Raw genomic sequence first — 18630 nt, forward strand, 5'->3', positions numbered from 1 at the left:
TTCCTTGCAATCCTACAGAATTTACTGTTTCAACTATCTTTCATGTGTGAAAGACCCTTGAATTTCCATATTAGCCCTGGTCAGGCTAGTCCATGTTAGTCCATCCTCTTATGGACATGCAGAAGGGAGATGAGAAGCTAAAGCTCAGTCAGTCTCATTTCTATGAGGTCAGGAAAACCTCTTCTTTCTAAAGAGTAGAATCAGCAAATATCTGGGTAAAGTACTGCTGAGGAGGTGAAGACCGTTCTGTAGAGAAGTTCTGCCCCGCTGATCTGCTGGAACACGTAGCTACTGGGAGATTATCTCATTGATGCAGGATTCTAGGTTTTCTCATGTGTTCATAATGGCATTGCTCAAAAAAGCTCTTAGAGAAATTAAGCTGTTACAGAGTAAGGTAAAAGTCTTGATGGTAAGTTGGTTGAAAAAGAAAAGAACAGGGGCAAGTAAACAGTGAGAAGGTAAGTAATCATGATGAGAGGTTACAAGAAGGATCTTGAAAGAGATGGTCTTCTCACTTCATCTTCTCAGGGGAATGAGAGCTGAAGGCTATGGGTTATAATAGAGTAATGGAAAATCACCTGAAGGCCCAAAGGCAGAAGGAGTGCAGGGTATGTCTGGAGATGCAGTAGGGAACAGAAGTGAAAATGGTCTCATTGTAGAAATCTGCACTGTTCTGGCATCTTGAGGACTGTGTGTGGTTTCGTACCACAGAAGGTCTATCAAGATAGAAATGGTTTATAGAGAAGCTTAAGATAGAGATCCAGAGCAGCAGCACAGTGAAATATCAGTCTGACTGTTCACTTTGGGAAAGAGCTGAATCAGATGGCAATAAAACTGAAGTCATGGTGAGTAAAATTATGAAGATCACTTGGCAATAAAACTGAAGTCATGGTGAGTAAAATTATGAAGATCACTAGGAAATGATTATTTCCTAGATATAACTTAGTAGGTGGTAGTGTTCTGACAGCCCGTGGACACAGTGATCTACATTCAGCCTCTGACTCTGGAAATCCTTCAGGCAGTGATGGCCCCTCTGTTTCTGGATATGTCAAGAAGATATCACAGCACATGTTCCCTGTCTCTTCTGCCCTTTCTCTTCATCTGGAAGGACCTTTGTTAATTATTTCCAATTAATAAATATGGTAAATAGCTGCTTATATATATGTGTGCACATGTGCCATGTGCTTCCTTTAATGCAAAAGAACCATCTGTGTCTGTGACTCTGAATCTTGTTCTCATAAGATTAATAGCTTCCATTAATCTGCCCTCATCCCAAAACTCTTGATCAAATATCTTTGTAGTTTGGGTTAAAATAGGCCTCCCTTTTCATTAGGTGAGCAGAGAAGTCTGTGTACTGATGGTTACTGTTCTTAGTTTGGGACGCTACAAAGGCCCCTTCAAAGTGGGGCAGCAGCCCAAGGAGTTGGAACTTTCCATCTGCCCTGATACATTTTCCTGTTTGTATTATTTCCTCAAACCTGGTCCTCTCTGAGCAGGTAGATGAAGTTCCCATGAAGATGCACTTTCTATTTAGGAGTTGGAAGGCTGATTGACATGTATTTGTAATCTGCAGGCAACTTGCAACCTGTTGTCTTTACCTAAGCGAAACTTTATTACATCTTCATCAGGAAGTCAGTCCTCTGACTTGCATAGATGTTATAAGGAAGATGGTGGAAATTGTAAAACGAACAACCCCCCCAAAATTGAGGTTTTATATGTGTCATTACAAATAATCATTTCAGGGCTGGTGTCAGCTTTGGTGTCTGCTCTTGGTGGGAGGAGCTCTGCAATTTTTAATCCAAATGTCTCACCCAAGTTCTTGGTAGGTTACTGCTTTCAGAGTTCCTCCAAATGAAGAATATACAAATATGTCTAGAGCAGTTAGTCCCCATCTCATGTTAAGCAGTAGTTGATAAAATCTGGCCATTCTCAGCATGGATCTGCTCAACAACTTACCAGCAGAGACAAAAAAAGAAAAACTGCAACAGATGGAATGTGGATTAATGCAAACGTTAAAACTTAAGATGCACTAATCATCAAGTCATCTCAGCAACTGGTCATACCCTTCATTCCCTCCGAATTCTCAGTGCAGTTGGGTTCATTTTGCTGCATTAATAAAATATAAATAAACCTGCATTAAACACAGGATGTTTGTGTCAGTGTGGCATGCCAAAAAGATGGGCAGGAGGTTCGTGAGGAGCGTACGGAAGAGCGGGCGCTTCCGCCTGCACTGCTTGGTAAGTCATCCAAGGCACAGCGAGACTGCTCTTCAGGGAACTTCTGTGCTCAGTATCTTTGCTAGAAATGCCTCTTATTCTAGAATAATTTTGCAGTAAACTTGTTTTGAAGCTAGAATGCTTTCTGCTATTGGCTGTGTGCATTGGGCTTGATCTGAGGGAAGTTTCCAGACCTGTGTCTCACCTAAATGCTGAGCTCAGCGTTCTGCCATATCTTGGCAGAAAGGGTTAATTATTCCTTTGCCACAGTGTCCCGTTGGAGTAGACTGTTTCTGGACTTTGGCTTGGGGCACTTGAGGCATAATATTGAGTAGGCTTGTTAATACACTTACATTTGTTAGGACAGTAAATATTTATTAAGCATAGATTTCTGAAGTCTTTATAAAGGAAATGTTAATATGCATCTTTGGTTTTTTTAAGAGTGTCTTTTCCTGCCTGGAAAGTTACTGTTAAACCTGGTATTTAAGAATTTAATTTAGCTATAGCTCTTTGTTTTGTCTTTAACTTTTAAAGCAAAAGCTAAGTGGCGCCAAAAAAAAATTCTTACCTGTGTTTAAGTTCTTGATCGTTTTTCTGTAAAGTATGCATACTATCTGATATTCTGTTTGGCAGGATATTAATATAAATTACATGAGATTTTTAAATGTTTCAGGCTCTTTAAAAATGCACGTAGTTCAGGCTGCCATTTGTGTATACAACATTCTTGTTGGTGTGCACTCACGTCTCCACGCTCCAAATCCTGTAGTGCGGGTCCTCCTTTTGCTGCTTGTACAGACCACAGCAACTGCATCGTCCCAGGCATCCCCACGTCCTGCCATGGACACCCAGGCGGTGTCTGCGCACGGACAGCCTCCCTGTGTCCCCAGGGAGATTACCTCATGCCTCCCGCACAGCCCTGCTGGGACTTCTTGCATCAAAAAAAGGGGGGAAAAAACAAGCTCTGTCTTTGCTCGTTGCTTTCAGGAGAGCCTATACCTGCTTTTTCAGAGCGCAAATACCTGAAGTATTTTTGTCGGGGCACCACAGGTCATTGACGGGGTGGGTGGGAATCATGCTTTATGGTGAAGTTATCCCTGTCTCGCTTTGTGGGCGCTTGATACAGCATTAACAGAAGCGGGCCCCTGGCAAAGGCCTGTTGTGTGTTGGGGTGTTGCTGTTCACAGTGTGAAGCAGTTGCCTCGTGCAGCTGCCAGCTCGAAGTGTGCTGCGGCCTAACTGCTGAGTTCTCCATTGTGTATATATATGTATATACACACATGCATACACAATGTATGTATTGAAAGTACACTAATTCTTATTTGTGTTCAGGTCTTCTAGATGTATAGCACTGTTGATGTTTAAGATTGTATGATAAACCTTTCACTTTGGTTCTTTTTATGAAGACTCCCAATTAATAGTAATTTGTAATTTGTTCTGAATATTTTTAATTAAGACTAGAGGTAAAGGAGTTTCTCAAGTAATAAATTCATAGGTATCATTCAGGCTAGGTATTTCCTTTAAGCCTGGAAGAAAATCCCCTTCTGTGGATGAATTCACCTTCAATGCTGAAGTTTTCCTAGTTATTACTAGCAGTTAAGCCTTGATAATGCAAAGCTTTGTTGTTAACTCTCAGTGTTTGAGTTTTGTAGGTTTTACTAATGTTGTGGACAAATTAAGTTAGATGTGTTCAGGGCTTCTGCATCATTGCTGTTGTCTAGAGCCTACTTGTGTACATAGAATGCCATGTGTTCTGTCCATAAAATAGGTAATCATTAATTGGTTTTCTTGCTCATCGCTATTGACTGTGGGTATTTGTGCTTCCCTAGTGGCTACAGTTTGAATTCATCATAGAGGGATCAGAGCCAAATCCCTTCCTTGTTCCCAGGGCTTCTCCCAAGCTCTTCCTGGCGGCCAGGGCTGTGTGTAGTTTTTCAGACCAGATGTGTGAAAAAAAGTTCATCTGGCTTTGGTCTGTTCAAAATATGGCCTGGGAAGCAATTAGCTTAGGTAAAACATAGTGGTGAAATTGTGCCTTTAAAGGCAGGAAATTAGGCCTGTAATTTCTGTTTTGTAGGAAGGCAAGCTAGGCTATCACAGAAGTGTTTTTCTCAGATGTTCTTGTGTATGTACAATTTGAGTTTCTGGTTTCGGACTGAATAGCTTTTTTTTTTTTTTAATCTGCAAATTGCAGACTGGGCAGCAGCATCTCTGGAAGCTCCTCAGAGCCTTCTGTGCAGCAGCGTGCTCGTGCTGTGTGCCTGGAAGGTGGCTCGGGAAGGTCCTTGGGCCAGGGCACCCGTTACGAATGGTCTTGGGGTTTCCAGTGTTCAGGTGCAGGGGAGGTGGGAGAGGAATCTGTGCGTTGCTGTGGACCTTTCTGTGACTGTTGACAGCAGAAATCTTGAAGAAAAAGTCTTTCCAGAATGTCAAGATGTCAAATTTGCAAGTCTTAAAGCCGGGAGGTTGCACTTCTCGCTATTCCAAAATAATTACACATATGGATACCATCCCAAGGTTATAAAGCCCTATATTATTAAACAAATCCTATCCTCTTAAATGGACAACGTAGTTTAAGAGATTTCTGTACCTCCATAACCTGCCTCATGAGCAGAACTTTAAGGGCTCTGCAAGTCGGACCTTGTTTAACTTAGTGATTTGCACTGCTAAGCTTCTGTAGTTTGTCCAAATTAATCAGGTCAGTCTGAAAGGTGCCTTCCAAGTATGTCAGTGTGTTGTGCTGCTAAGGTGTACTAGTGATTAAGTAAATGGCGCACTCATCTTTGCTAGTGCAGTTTTAATATATGTGTTTTTGCGTGTGTTGTAATGTAAGCTTTCCCTAAAGATTTGCTGGGCAGCAGAGTGTATTTCAGCTAAAAAGGTATGTGGGGGAATTGGGCAACTTCCCCGGAAATGCACGTCATGAATCGAGTTAACTTGTATTCTAAGTAGTCTTTTAGATAGTCACTCCCTGAGACTTCTCTTGCTCCTGCAGACAGCACAAAAAATCCACATCTAAGCAGGAATGTTCATGTAATTTGCATTGAATCAAAGTATTTTTATGAGAAAATCATTAATATTAGGAAAAAATCATTTGGGGCAGGGTTTTTAAGCTTATTTTGTTTGTTTTTTTTCTTGCTAATTCATGCACTTTTGAGAAATCTGGTAGAGCCATGTTAGAAATACATTTATTTCTATTGTTCTCATGCCATACTACTTAAAGTTTTCATAGAGCTAATCTTGGAAATAGATGATATAATCATGTCGCATTAGTCATAGGATTGGGACAACAGAGATGTGGCTGCTGGATGTTCACATTAATTTCCTTCATCTTCTTGCTGACTCATAAAATCCCCTAGAATCCATTGATCTGCAGCACAAAATGTCTCTGCTGTGCTACAGAGGAGCTTTTCCCTTCCTCTGTACTCCCCTTGCGTGATAAGGAGGAAAATCGAGAAAATCGGGGGGAAAAAACCTCATAGCAAACCTTTTTTTTTTAATATTGTTTCTGAATATCATATTAAGGCCCCTTTTTAAGGGGAGTGTTTTCACCAAGACGGAGTTGATGAATAAACGCTGTTACGCTGCATGCATCCCTGTCTCGTTTAGTTCATGTTTATAATTTATGTAAGCAGTGAAAAGATGCTATTGGATCTTACTACGGGCAGTGACTAGAACTTGTGAATTTGTGATCTGGGCTTTCTCCACCCAGGAACTGTAATTGGGCATCCTCAGAGTTGGGGGTCTGTAACCCGCAGTTACCTGCTTCCCAGTTCCTCTTAAATAACCCGTATAGCTGGGAGGGGAAGAGGAGCTTTCCATCCTGTGGGTTCTGAAAAAGGAAAAATAAGAAACGTTTGTTGCTTTTTATAATTAATATTGCAGTAATGAGCATCCTCTGGAGCCACTGCAGGTAGAGAAAGATGTAGGTGCTGGAAAAGCTTGGAAGAAAAACAGCATCAGCTGTCAAGAATTTTGTTTTCGGGCTTTGCAAATGCTGCTGCTGTAATTCTATCTGCATTTTTTTTTTTTTTTTCCTGATCATTCACCACTCAGCAGCTGGTAGGGAAGTAAGACTGCCTGGCAACCACCTGCAGAGCTGCAGAGATGAATTACATTTTCGGAAATAACACGCTCCTCTACTCCCGTGCCAGCCGGGGCAACGCTAGCTCGAGCCATAGCTCCATAGGCCCCAAGCCCAAGCAGTGGGCAAAGAAGGGCTCGGCGGACGAGCTGCGGAGCGAGCCGTCCCGCTGGCAGCAGATTGTGGCATTTTTCACTCGGAGACGTGGCTTCATTGACTGTATTTCTGTTGCTGCCAGCTCCACCCAGGTAATATGTCACTTGTTGAAGTATCTGCATGTTTTCTGGTTACTGCTGGGCAGGAATAGCTGTGTGTTTTGTGTGCGTGCTCCTGTGTATCTCCGGTAGATGAAGGGGTCTTTGCCTGCTTTCATTTTGAGGTTACAGGGCTCAGTATAATTTTTAGTAGGAATGCATGAGAACGAAAATACTTGAAGGGGATTTGGCTCCTTAATGTTATTTTGCAAGTGGTGATCTTCTAATAAATCTAGTCATGAGGTGTTTTAATGAGACTGAAAAATGTAGTTTGCATTTTACCCCATGAGGGGAATTAAGTAGTTATTACATCATTGAATTTTGTACTACCTAAGATGACAGTCCAAATACCATTTTTGATTAAGAAGAGTATTTAAAGGATTAAACGATTTACAGAGAGTATATAGCAATCAAATTCTAACTGGTAACACTTTATTTGTGATTTTTAATCTTTTTCTTGTCTACAAGCACAATCTGTAAATAACACTTAGGAATGTCTTACGTATAGAATAAACGTTAATGTTGGTCTGTGCAGCCTGCAAAAAGCATAATATTTTGCAACTTTATTGTGAGCCAGTTATGCTGTTTTTATTTTTTATTAATACTGCAAATCAAACCTACTTTTCCTGCTTCTCCTTTAAGTATGCAGATGTGGGGAGGGTTCTGGAGAACAAGGATGTTAAGGGGAGTTTAAACTTATCAGTATTGTTAGCAGATGAATGTATCAGTGAATAATGCCAAAAAGAAGGATATATGAAAAAATGCGACATTCGATTTCTTTAAGATCTTATAATTACTTTTTTTTTTTTTTTTTTTTTAGCTTCAGTCAGTAAAATAACTTTCTTGATGTATGGTACTCCATTTTTAACCTGAGTGCTGCAGAAAATTATAGAAAGAAAGAAGTACTGTTTATGGAAATGGTGGTAGTAATAATGTTTGTAGGTCTGCTGCATTGCAAACTGTTTCAGAGATGATAAACAGGCGCTTCCTTTGGAAGCCTCCTTGTTGCTCTCTGCTTCTTGTTTGTGAACATAGAATAAATGATGAGCAGGAGGACTTTTTATGGAGGACTCTGTAGTTTCTTATTGTCATAGATTTGCATCACTAAAAGAAGAGAGATCCTCTAGTTTACCATGAGCCGTTATACAAACATAAGTTGCATTAAGCAGACGTAACAGCTTTTAGGTACTGTTGTTTTTTTTTTTTCCCTTTGGCAAAAGGTATAATAGTAGCTCTCTGAATAACTATTGTCGTTCCACTTATCTGTTGATGCCTGAACTTGTAATCCTGGAGCATATGAAGGCATGACCAGTCGGACAGGGCCAGAAACTTGGTGCTAAGTACAGCAGTGAGTAGTCCTCTTGAATTGGACCAGATTAGCATCTGAAGGTCCCAATCAGACCCAATCTGTGATTGAGAATACCGTACTGCTCGCTTTATTTTTCTCCTTGGCCAAAATTATTTGGTTGCAAGTCTGATGGTCTCTGTATTTAAAGGAAAAAAAAAATTAAATATGTTTGTGCCCAAAGGAGGGGGAAAAACATGTAATGTTTTGAAATGGTTGTGAAAGCTTAATGGACATATTCTGATACAGTACTCTGGAACATAGGAGCCTTGGAAGCCTTTTCGGCTGCAGATGTGCTGCTCTGCCTGCCTTGGCCGCGCGCTGCAGCTGGGTTGGCCGCAGGGCCAGGCCTTTCAAACTGCTCTTTACAGGGCAGCTTTGTTTTCTGCTCTCTCCAGGCTTTGTTTCGTGAGACACTAGTCTGGAAATTCTTGACCACTTGGATTTGCTCCTCTAAGAGGCATTGCCATCACCTTGCTACAGTCCAGCTCTTTAAGCTTTGCAGCATCCAAATAATAAATAGTGGCTTGTGTAGCGAGGCTCATCTCCAGCCTTGTCCCTTAAGATAAGTGCTTACAGTGGTGAGCTTTATATATACATACTGTTGTGCTGCAGGCTTTTTAGTGTGTGCAGAACCAAACTGATGGTTTTTAAAATACTAGTCTCTTGCTTCCAGTGGTGTGCTGCAAGTTCCCTGGGGGAATCTGCTGGATAGCGCCCGTTTTGGCTGTCCCTTTATTTCCTTGGCTTGCTGGGGTGGGCTGCGAATCTCTCCGCTACTAGCAGCACAAGGGAAGTGATGCCTGGAAATGGGGCCGCGTGCCCCTTCCTGCCTTTGGCCCAGCCACGTGAGGGGCGGGATGTGGGGTTTTGGGAACAGCATGGACTGATGAGGGGCCTCAGACCCAGAGGAGGCTGGTGGCAAACCAGAGCACTGCTTGGCTCTGCAAGTAGCGTCAGGTTTATGCCCAAAGACTGTTTGCCAGTGTGTCTGGTGGCCTGGAGCACTAGCAAGGGGTGAAGCTAGTAATTCATCTTCAAGCATTAAAGTTGCTTTATTTGCTCATCACCTCTCTTTTAATGTTATCATAATATCACACCTCACATTGAGATAGAAGAAATAAATGAACAGCTGCAGGCGGCAGCAACACTCGGCGCTGTGAGGCCCGGCTTGTGCTCAGCCCTGGCGCGCGGGGCCCGAGGCGCCTCTGGGAGCGTCGCTGCTGCAGCCCACGCAGGGAGCCCCCGGGCGCTGTGTGTGCCCGGAGCGCCCCGGGCTCGGAGCCGCCCCGCGGCGGGGAGAGCCGCCCCACGGCGGGGAGAGCCGCCCCACGGGCGCCTGCCCGGCTGCCCCGTCCTGCCGCGGCCGGGGAGGCCGCTCGAGCAGCCGTGAGCGTTCGAGGCCTTTCCTTCTCCCTTTGTCCTCCTGCGTTCCCTAAGCCTCAGAGTTGACTCTTCAATGAGGAGAATTAGGGAATTCTCTTAAAAGATGGCCTCTTGGTTTTTGTCACCAGATTTTTATTTTATTTGTTTAATAAAAGTGGAATCTATGGCAGAAAATGGAACAGGATGATGAACCAAACATACAACAAGCTGATACCACTGCAAATGCGGAGTGCTAAGACATGGGCTTAAATAAGATTTTATTTTGCAAATGAAAAATATTGGCTATTTTTAAGCACTGCTGTAGCAGGAGATATGCGTATGACAACAGCAAACCAAGATAACTGTATCCCTGGCAGTCCTTCTCTCCTAAAGTCTTCTCTGAGCCCTGGAAAGCATCTCTTGTGATACCAGTGAGTACAGGGTCTTGCCATGAACCTCAGCTCTGGGTAGCAATTTGGCCCACATTGCACTTCAGACTTGGAAATTATGGTTTGTGTGGAAGTCACATGGCATTAAAGCAGTTCTTCCAGCAGTGCCTTTATGGTATTGTCAAAAGGTAAAAGAGTATAATATGCTGGTGTTTGATATTGTAAAAACATTTAGCTCTTCAAATGTGCTGTAAAATCGTTTAGCTCTTTGAATATGCTGTCCCGATTCCTACTTCTCATTTCTATGCATCTCAAAACATATTTGGGGAAAAAAATAAATCAGCAGAAAATGCTTTTTAATTGCTTTCATTTTTTCCCACTAATTTCTTTGGGGTTTATATTGAAAAGCTGAACCTCACCTTTCAGAGTTTTTCAAATAATTTTGGCCAGCTGTTTGAATTCAGGCAGTTTTTTATTTAGATCTTCCCTTTAAAGTCCTGATTAATTTTTTAAATGATCCTAGAATATTGATTGGAAGAATTAAATTCATTGTCATACTATGAACACAGTTCCAACATGCAAAGAAATTTTGTGTAATTAGACAAGAAATCAGTTTTTAAAATGCATTTAAATGATAGTTGAAATAAGCAGGTGCTTATGCTGCCTCTTTCTCTTAATCAAGGTTTTATGGTTCAGAGATTGCAAATGTTGTTTTCTTACACCAGTATTCCCCCTTCTTTCTTTATTCTCGATATGCATTACAGTGTTTTTGTAGTTTTAGATGTACAGACCCTAAAACATGCTTAAGAGTACAGGAGATAAAACAGATAATTCTGGTGTAATTATATGGCTTAAACAAGCAAAAATTAAACTTTTTTTTTTTTAAGGAGCTTGCTGCAGGAAGATACTGCAAAAGTTAAGCATAAGCTACACACACTTGTTAGTAGCTTAAATAATTTAGTTGACAATCTCAGGACAGTCTCATAGTTAATGATGTTGTATTTTGGGAAAGATAGGAAATCTCAGTGTGGCTGCAAGATTGCTCCAGCATTCCCTCAAGTTTTAAGTGAAAATGGGACTTCATTATGTCAGCTATTGCATAGTGTGAAGTTCTTCAATTTGCAGGGTTTGTTATTATTATTCAATATATGTTATGGATTTAAACAGGTGATACAGTAAAGAAAAAAGTACTAACTGTTTTGTGAATACATAGAAATCTCAGCATTTTTTAAAAATGTGGACCTAAAGGTTGTCTTTAAATTCCTGAGTTTAAAATGTAAACGTGCATTGCCTGAAAAGTGTTGCTGTTAATATTGTAATTAGCACCTAAGGAAACAGCTTTGAATAGGATCTGTTAAGTTGATTTTAATTATGGCAGAGCAATTCCTGAATTTTAAACATGAATTCAGGTACATGAAAAAATTCCTTGGTTGTTTTGGTTTTACTTGGATAATAACACATCTGTAACAATGTGAATCCATCTAAAAGTTCAAAAAAAAAAAAAATGGTCCTCTGGTTTCATTTCCCATAAGATGGCATTTCATCCAGGATAAAAACGGTACGAAGTTTTGCTTGGAGAGGAAAGCATTTTGTGCTCTGATCAATAGACTGAAATTAGACTGTACAGAGTACTTGCCAATCTAAATTCAGGCCTCAAGTGACTGTTTCTGAAACCTTGGGTTTCTCCTGTAAACAGTTTTTTTTAGCTATATATGACGGAGATAAATATCAGCTTCCCAATGTGGTGAAGTATTCTTGCCAGTTAAACAAATGCAATTTTAAAAGCATTTTTTTAAATCAATAAACTTTAAAAACGCATATCATGATTTAGGTAATGTCCCGTAGGTTGTGTTAGCTGGCGTAGCCAACTGTCGTTGCTCTCGCGCAGCCAACTGGACGTTCCTGAAGCGGGGGTATGTGCGTGTGCTCCGGCCCGACACCACGCATGGGATGGCACTGTTGGCACCCGCGGGGCATTGCTTGGGCGAGTCACTTGCAGCGAACCACTGAGGACGAGAAGCAGGGCTGGGGCTGCCCAGGGAACGGCAGTTGCAGAGGTTCTAGGTTGCATGTTCTCTCCTCTCACTTCAGAGCTGAGTGCACAATTTCTTCATGTTTCTATTCCATTGTTTCTCAAGAAAATTAGGTTTTCCAGAATGAGTCAGAAATCTGATAAGGCAAGAAAAAGGGGCCACAAAATGTCTTGCTTTTGGAGTACTGCTACTGCGGGGGCTGTCTGTCTGCGCTGTGCCCAAGACTCTGAACCTTCAAGCAAGGCAGGCAGTGAAGCCCCTGGTAATGCAGCCCCTTCAGCTCCAGCAACTGGCTCAGGTGGACTAGCAGTGTCTTGCACTGGGAAGCGCAGTGAATGGAAGCCTCTGAGCGAGGTAGGACTCTGTAGGTCTGTTGTATAATCCCGCTAACTTATTTTTTTTGTATGGTGCTAGTTGCCTTATCAGTTGAGGCTTGTATTGGTTAAGTGTTTGGAAAGGCCAGCCTGCCTTGCCATAGCTTACTAAACAGCTCTAACGGCTCCAGTAGCGCAGCGTTTCTGCCCTGCTGCAAAGCTGCTGCGTATGTCTCAGTTATGCAGTTAGGAGTAAATGAGTGTCTGCTAGAAGCTAGCAGACCGAATCTAGAGGGAACTCCATCCTCTTCCTCTTCTACCTTGGTCTGCAATGTCGAAAGCTCTCAATTATGATTAAGGATATTGGAGATGATTCTTTTAGTGCTAAGAAGTTAAGGCAGCAGAAGTGTCATGGATATTATTAGAAAACATGACTTCATCTTCTTAGAATGATCTGCATCTATCAGGACTGACATGATATCTGCGTCTCCTTTAACTCTTAACCCTTTAGTCTTTTTACTCAAAATCTTGGTAAACTTTGTATCCAGCCCCTCTAGGACCAGTAACAGAGAGTCTGTTGTACTGTTACCTAATGTTAAACATTTATCAGGACATTTCCTATACGTTCTCCTTTCAGAATCATCTGCTTCCCTTTCTAGAACCTTTGCTGCAGCCTGTACTTTCTCCCTGTCTTCCAGAACAGAGAAGGTACTTGAATGTGTCTTTTTGGATAACGATCACTTCCTAAAATGTTGGGTCAAGCAATTATGCTGTTGATCTTCCATTTATACTGAAAAAGATTTTTTTCCTGTACTTCTTTCTGTATGAACATGTGATTTTTTTTTTTTCCCTTTGTCAAAATTCTTTGGCGGTGCTCAGAAATGGTCCTACCTGGAGTAAACAATCCTGAATACTAGGTAAGCACATAGTCTCTGATGAACTTTGTGCTTCTCCATTCTTCTCCTTAAGAATCTCACTGAGATGGATGATGTGAATGAGACCAACTGGTCTTGGAGAGGGGGTAGAATAACATAAATGAAACAGGAATTGTTGCTTACTATGGGATGACATACTTGAGACCTACACAGCGTTGTGTATTGTGGTTGCTTACACCTTGATGCTAAGTCAAGAGATCAGAGTAGTGTTCGGCATGCTACTGTTTGCTGAAGTGCAAGCATATTGTGAGGCATTCCCAGTATATTCTTTCTGTATGTAGGTGTTACTTTAATAGGTCCATGAAAGAGGAGAGTGCTGGGAAAAGCTCCACCTTTTTTCTAGGATTCATCTCATGTGCAACAGAAGTGCTTCCTGTCTAGCTTACTATCATGACAGTGAATATCACCCCTTTGCCCATCATATAGTGACTCCATGACTGACATGCCTAGCGGATGTTTTCCTTTCCTGAGGAAGGTACTATCTGCCTAATGTGCCTTCCCCATTTTATTCCAATAAGCAATGTGTAGTTTCATGTATAACTTCAGGAGCACTAAAAGGTGTCTCTAATTAGAAGCAAAGAGAAGTCATTCAGATCAGAGTTAGAACAGCAGGTGCTGTACTGACCAAACCATGTAATGAAGTTTTAGCAGGGCTAGATTGGAAAGGGCAGTGCTGGTCACGGGTACATCTGTAAGAAGGGAAACAGCATCAAATCCATCACCAGACTGTGAGGGGGATGTAGCCACTCCATCAGATACTACGTTCATGCTAACCCAGCAATCTTGGACCCTCAACTTCATTTCTGTGAAAAGCTTAGGAACCTTCCTGCTTCACATGAAGGGCTGATAAGGTGGTACTGGCTGCTAACGAAGCTCAGAAAACTGTAACCCTGAGGCTGAATTGTGTGAGGCCTCTTAATACTGGCACCAACCACCTAGCAAGCTCTCCCTGACTTGTACCTGTTGAGGAACTGTCTTCTCTGGTTTTGCGCAGACTATCACCAGCAAATGTCATGTCTGCCAAAGGAAAAAAATGTCTGTAACTTCTGGATATACCGGTAAAACTACGGTCTACTGTTTTCTTTGTTTGGGGCTGTAACTGCCCCTTCAAATGGCCATTGCTCAGCAGTAGCCCAGTAGTGTTTTCTGGCCCTTGAGTCATACGCACAGTGTGCATTCATATTGTACAAATACTGCCTACTGGAAGCTGGTTCGGAAGGAAGTGCTTAAGTGGTGATGGTTTTATCTCCCTTTCACCAATAGGACTGACCTCCATTTTCTGAGAATATGTATGCCAACAGTCTGATCCGTGCTGACATGCACTTAAGTTTGACTGTTTACCTTTTCCTTCGCAGAGATGAGGTAGAGAGGGAGGAATTTGGGAAGCACTAGCTCTAGGGAATGACAACCCTCTTCTATTGCAATCTTTATGGAACGATCCTGTATCACAACCACGTTATTGCTTCTGCTTCTCTGCACTCTGGTCTTGCCTTCCCGTTTGGCATTCCCCAGGGTGTCTCTGTGCTTTTGTCGCTGTTCCATGTGACTCTGGTTGGTGTTGGTTTTCATCTCCCTGCATGTATCGTGTTTTTCTTGTTGACCCGGCTTGCTCTGCCCCTCATCTGAGTTGTGAATTTGCTTCTATTCTCTTTTGTTTTTTCTTTTTAATGTTTGGCTGCACGTTAGAATGTAGTTGAACTAATATATTCTCCAGGTAGCAGATATTTGACTTGTTTTGTCTCTCTGATAAGCTCATCTTGGCATTTATGAATATTCTGTTTATTGCTCTGTTAAGCTATTGCTGCCAGTACGTATTGTAAGTTTTTCTTGCAACGGGGTTTTTTGCGAAGTGATGAATCTACACAGTGATTTAACAAAAACCTCCTTACCCTTATTTCTCGTAACTGTTAAAAAGGACAGGACAAAATAGGTCAAATTCTGTTTTTAACCTTGTCCAAATAGAAATACTTGTCCATTTTTTTCTTCATGTGTTTGAAGACAACTTAAGTTTTTAACCTTTTTTTTTATAAAGGTTGCCATTAATTTTTAACCTCTGTGTGAAAGATAATGTTTTTGGAGGCCAGTACTTAGGGAGCTGTCAGGCTTTTACTGTGTCTTCCGATGTTTTGTCCGAGAGGCAGGGAACAGGATTGAGGCCTGGCCTCAGTCTGCAGTTTGTTCTCCCCGCGCTGCGGGAGCTGCGGGAAGGCGCCGTCCCGCGGGAGCGGCGCGGGCGGCCTGGGCCTGGGCCTGGGCCTGCTCGCGTCGCGGTGCTGCCGCCCGCCGCTGGGCTAGGCCGTTTCCCTCCAGGGAGCTGTTAGCCGAGCGAGCTGTACTACGAGTCTCCCAGCAGAGGGGGGCTAGTTTGGATAAAAGGTAAGTTTGCCTCAAGGGAGCGGGGATGATGGGTATCCCGTGTACAGTGCTGCTCCAAAGCAAGCTTATTTACTAAATAAGTTGTAGTTACCTTAATTGACCAGCTGTGTCGGAATACGCAGTGTGATGTACTGCGTGATAAAAGAGCCCATTCTTTCCTTTGGAGAAAACCTTGCGTGCTGCTGTAACGTGGTGTCCAGCCTTGAAGTCCTGGCTTGAGAAAGGATGTTGATGGATCAGGAAAGAGTTTTCAGGAAAGGGCTCGTAACTGTAGATTGCCTTCAGGAAGATCTTCTTTAAAATGAGAAACTTAAGAACCTCTGCTTGGCCTATCCAAAGGAAGGTCACGATGATTTGATCACTGACTATAAATAAATATATGGGGATAGATTTCTGACACCAGAAAGCTTGTTTATTAAGTAGGAAAAGGCATTTAAATGCCAAGACTGGGAACAGAAGCTAGACAAATATAGAAAAACTGATATGGATGAACTAGAAAGCTTAATTTTAACAGAGATTAATGTAATTATCTCAAAAGTGAGTGGAACATAATGTACAGATCAGGGCAATAAGTGGTTCCTATATAAAGTGAAACAGAATATCAAATAAGGTTTGTAACTTGAAGAGGATCGAAGTATATCACAGTGTCTGATCCAAAATATAATAAAATTAAACAGCTATTTAGAACCCAAAACTGTTGAAAAAGTTAATGCTTTTGTTTTTTACCACTCCACTGCTTTTAATTCAACTCTTATTTCTGCTATTCACTTTAAACAGTAAACACAGTGAAGTAAATTCTCTATCTAACTTAAAGTTTCAGCCCCTCAAGTCTTGTTGCAGAACCAGCACTTCAGCAGTTGAATCCTGGATCTTGTGCTATGCAAGGTGGCTGTGCAATACTATCTGAGGAGGACGACCAGAGCCATGGCCCTGGATTATATTCCTAGATAAGAGGGGTGAGGCAAAATAAAGATATACCGCAAACCAAAACCAAGAAATGGTGTATAAAAAAATTTGTCCCACACTTGAACTTGGTGTAGTTCCTGTGACTGATTTCTGTATATTTAAAAAAAAAAAAAAAAAAAAAATCAGTTGCCAATAGAAGAGAATGAAAATTCATTTGGTAAGAGGCTCAGGTGACCAATATAAGATGACATTTACTCAACATTTCTTAAGGAATGTTGTATTTAATATGGCTGAACTGTACGTTGTATAGTGTGTGACCTTTTCTGTTTAAACTGTCTTGGTGTTCCTGGAATTATATTAAAAAAAAAAAAAAAAAAAAGGCAAACAGGATGCTTTAACAACAACAGCAACAACAACAACAAAAAAACCCAAAAAACAAAACTAAGCTGTAATTTCTTGAGCTACAGATGAGCAGGTCTGATTTGCCGTATTGTATAGGGTATAGATTAGCTATTGGTTTCCCAGAAGGAGACTTTTGGGGTTGTCACAGATGGTTCTCTGAAAACGTCACCTTCACCTCAGTGGAAAGGTCACAGGTTGTGAGCCCTTCCCTGGGAAGGAGCGGAGGCTGTTGCGGACACACGCTCGTTCTGGGGTGCCTGTGTCGTGAGCCCTGTGTGGAGTTCTGGTCACCTCGTCTTACACGAATAGAAGAGAAGTAAAAAGGAAAGAGGGTAGTAAATGTAATAGGGGAGTAGCCTACTTACTGATAGGCACAGATTAAGAGGACCAGAGCTGTTAAGTGCAGGAACAGCTGAGGGGAGGATAGAACAGAGGCTTATAAAAAGCACCAGTGAAGGGGAGAAGGTTCCCAATTAGAAATGATTTAACAGATTTCCTACACTAAATCTGTTACATAGCCATATACCGCATGAAGAAACACTCCTGCTAAAATTATGCAACTCAGTGCTGTGGAGAAGAGAAGGTTCAAACAGACTGAGTGCAAAATGGACTTAGATGAACCTGCAGTGAGAGGAACCAGGTAGCTACCAAAGACAGCAATTGAGGAGGTCCTTAACCTGCTGATTGCCACTCTGAGATGGTTTCTTGGGACAGCATTACTGTGCATATATCCTACTTCCCCATATGTTAGTGCTGGATGTTGGTGGGGATCTGGGCTAGTAGAGCTTTTGCTCTCATCCATAACGGCGGTTCTTGCTGGTTTTGTAAAGTATATTTTTTAACAGAGAGCGGCATTAACTATTAGAATAAAGTGCTTGTGTCTGCAGTGAGTTGTCATTTGATGCCTCTGAATAAATTACACTGAATAAAAATAGGATCAGTCTCTGAAAGATGTTCTGACGCTCAGTGAGAATTTATGGGTGTGAGGCAGGAATCTGAATTTCTCTCGCCTTTCCGTGTCAGGCTTGCTGATCACAGTCATCTGACCTTAAAGTCTGAGTCTCCTACGAAGATGCCTTCCGATGGTTGGGCAGATTATTCCCCGAGCGAAGTGTCAGTCATGAGATGATGAAAATGGCAGGAATGAATCTTGGATTGCATCTGGGAAGGATGTAATGCTTTGTTTAAGAGTTGCCAGAGAACGTGATTAGGGAAACATCTAACACGGATGAATTCTTACCTGCCCATCCTTGGGCATGCTAAAATCTGAAAAGTTCTCATTGCATCTTGCTAACTTTCTTCGAAAGACAACAGATATCAATGTATACATTGCATTATATTCTGACATAAATGAGAAATGGCAGGAGTGCTGACATTTTGCTTTTTGTCTGGTGCTAATTTTTATGCCATACGTTGTTCCTTTCACATACTTCCTTGTAATGTTGGCTTTCAAAATGCATTTGACAGTTACTAATTTGGGTATAAGCCTCAGTAGCCAGTGCGGAAAGCATGTTTTGTTTTCTAGTTCTTGAGAGCTGAACTAGTTGAACAGCAGTGTTATTTCTTCTGTCCGTTTCTCTATCTGATCCTTTTTATCTGTCTTGTACTTCAAGTCTTAGTATTTGTCCTTCAACTTGGAAAACTACAATTAGATGTAGACCATACTAAGATATCTTTCCTTTACACTTATCTCTCTCTGCTGGAAAAGAAATACAGAGATCATCAGGCTGGGGTCCCGTGCTTGATAGTGGTTCTATCTGATAGCCCTCGCGTGCTGCTTCCAACAGCAACCCAAGTGGAGGACTAGGGAGGAGTATAAAAGGAGGTAAAATAGGTGCAGTTCCTCCTCTGGCAGCTTTCACTGCATGGTATTGTCAAACTTGTAGGGTCAACAGCATCCTGTGGCAAGGAACTGAAGAGCAAAAGAGCAAGTTCTACTCGTTTTGTAGCCTAATGAGGGGAGGAAATTCTGTGTTCTGGCACTGGCTTTTGAAAGCATCTTGGTTTTAGTCAA

General features: G+C 41.8%; 1 protein-coding gene across 20 annotated transcripts in view; it reads left to right on the plus strand.

Moving 5' to 3' along the window:
- The window catches only part of DLG1 (discs large MAGUK scaffold protein 1), a 123289-nt gene that overhangs the window by 45912 nt on the left and 58747 nt on the right, over positions 1–18630 (plus strand). For 5 of the 20 annotated variants that reach the window (XM_088525573.1, XM_088525572.1, XM_088525568.1 and 2 more), the window contains exon 1: positions 6216–6545. The exons of the other annotated variants lie outside the window; for them this stretch is intronic. In XM_088525573.1, coding sequence (XP_088381699.1) covers positions 6321–6545 — 225 coding nt within the window. In that variant the 5' untranslated portion in view covers positions 6216–6320. Of the gene's footprint in view, positions 1–6215; positions 6546–18630 lie in introns of those variants that run through there. 20 annotated transcript variants of the gene reach the window in all.

Source organism: Tinamus guttatus, unplaced genomic scaffold (assembly GCF_059628265.1).
Source record: "Tinamus guttatus ecotype Peru unplaced genomic scaffold, ASM5962826v1 Tinamus_guttatus_pri_ptg000227l, whole genome shotgun sequence".
Classification (NCBI taxonomy): Eukaryota; Metazoa; Chordata; class Aves; order Tinamiformes; family Tinamidae; genus Tinamus; species Tinamus guttatus.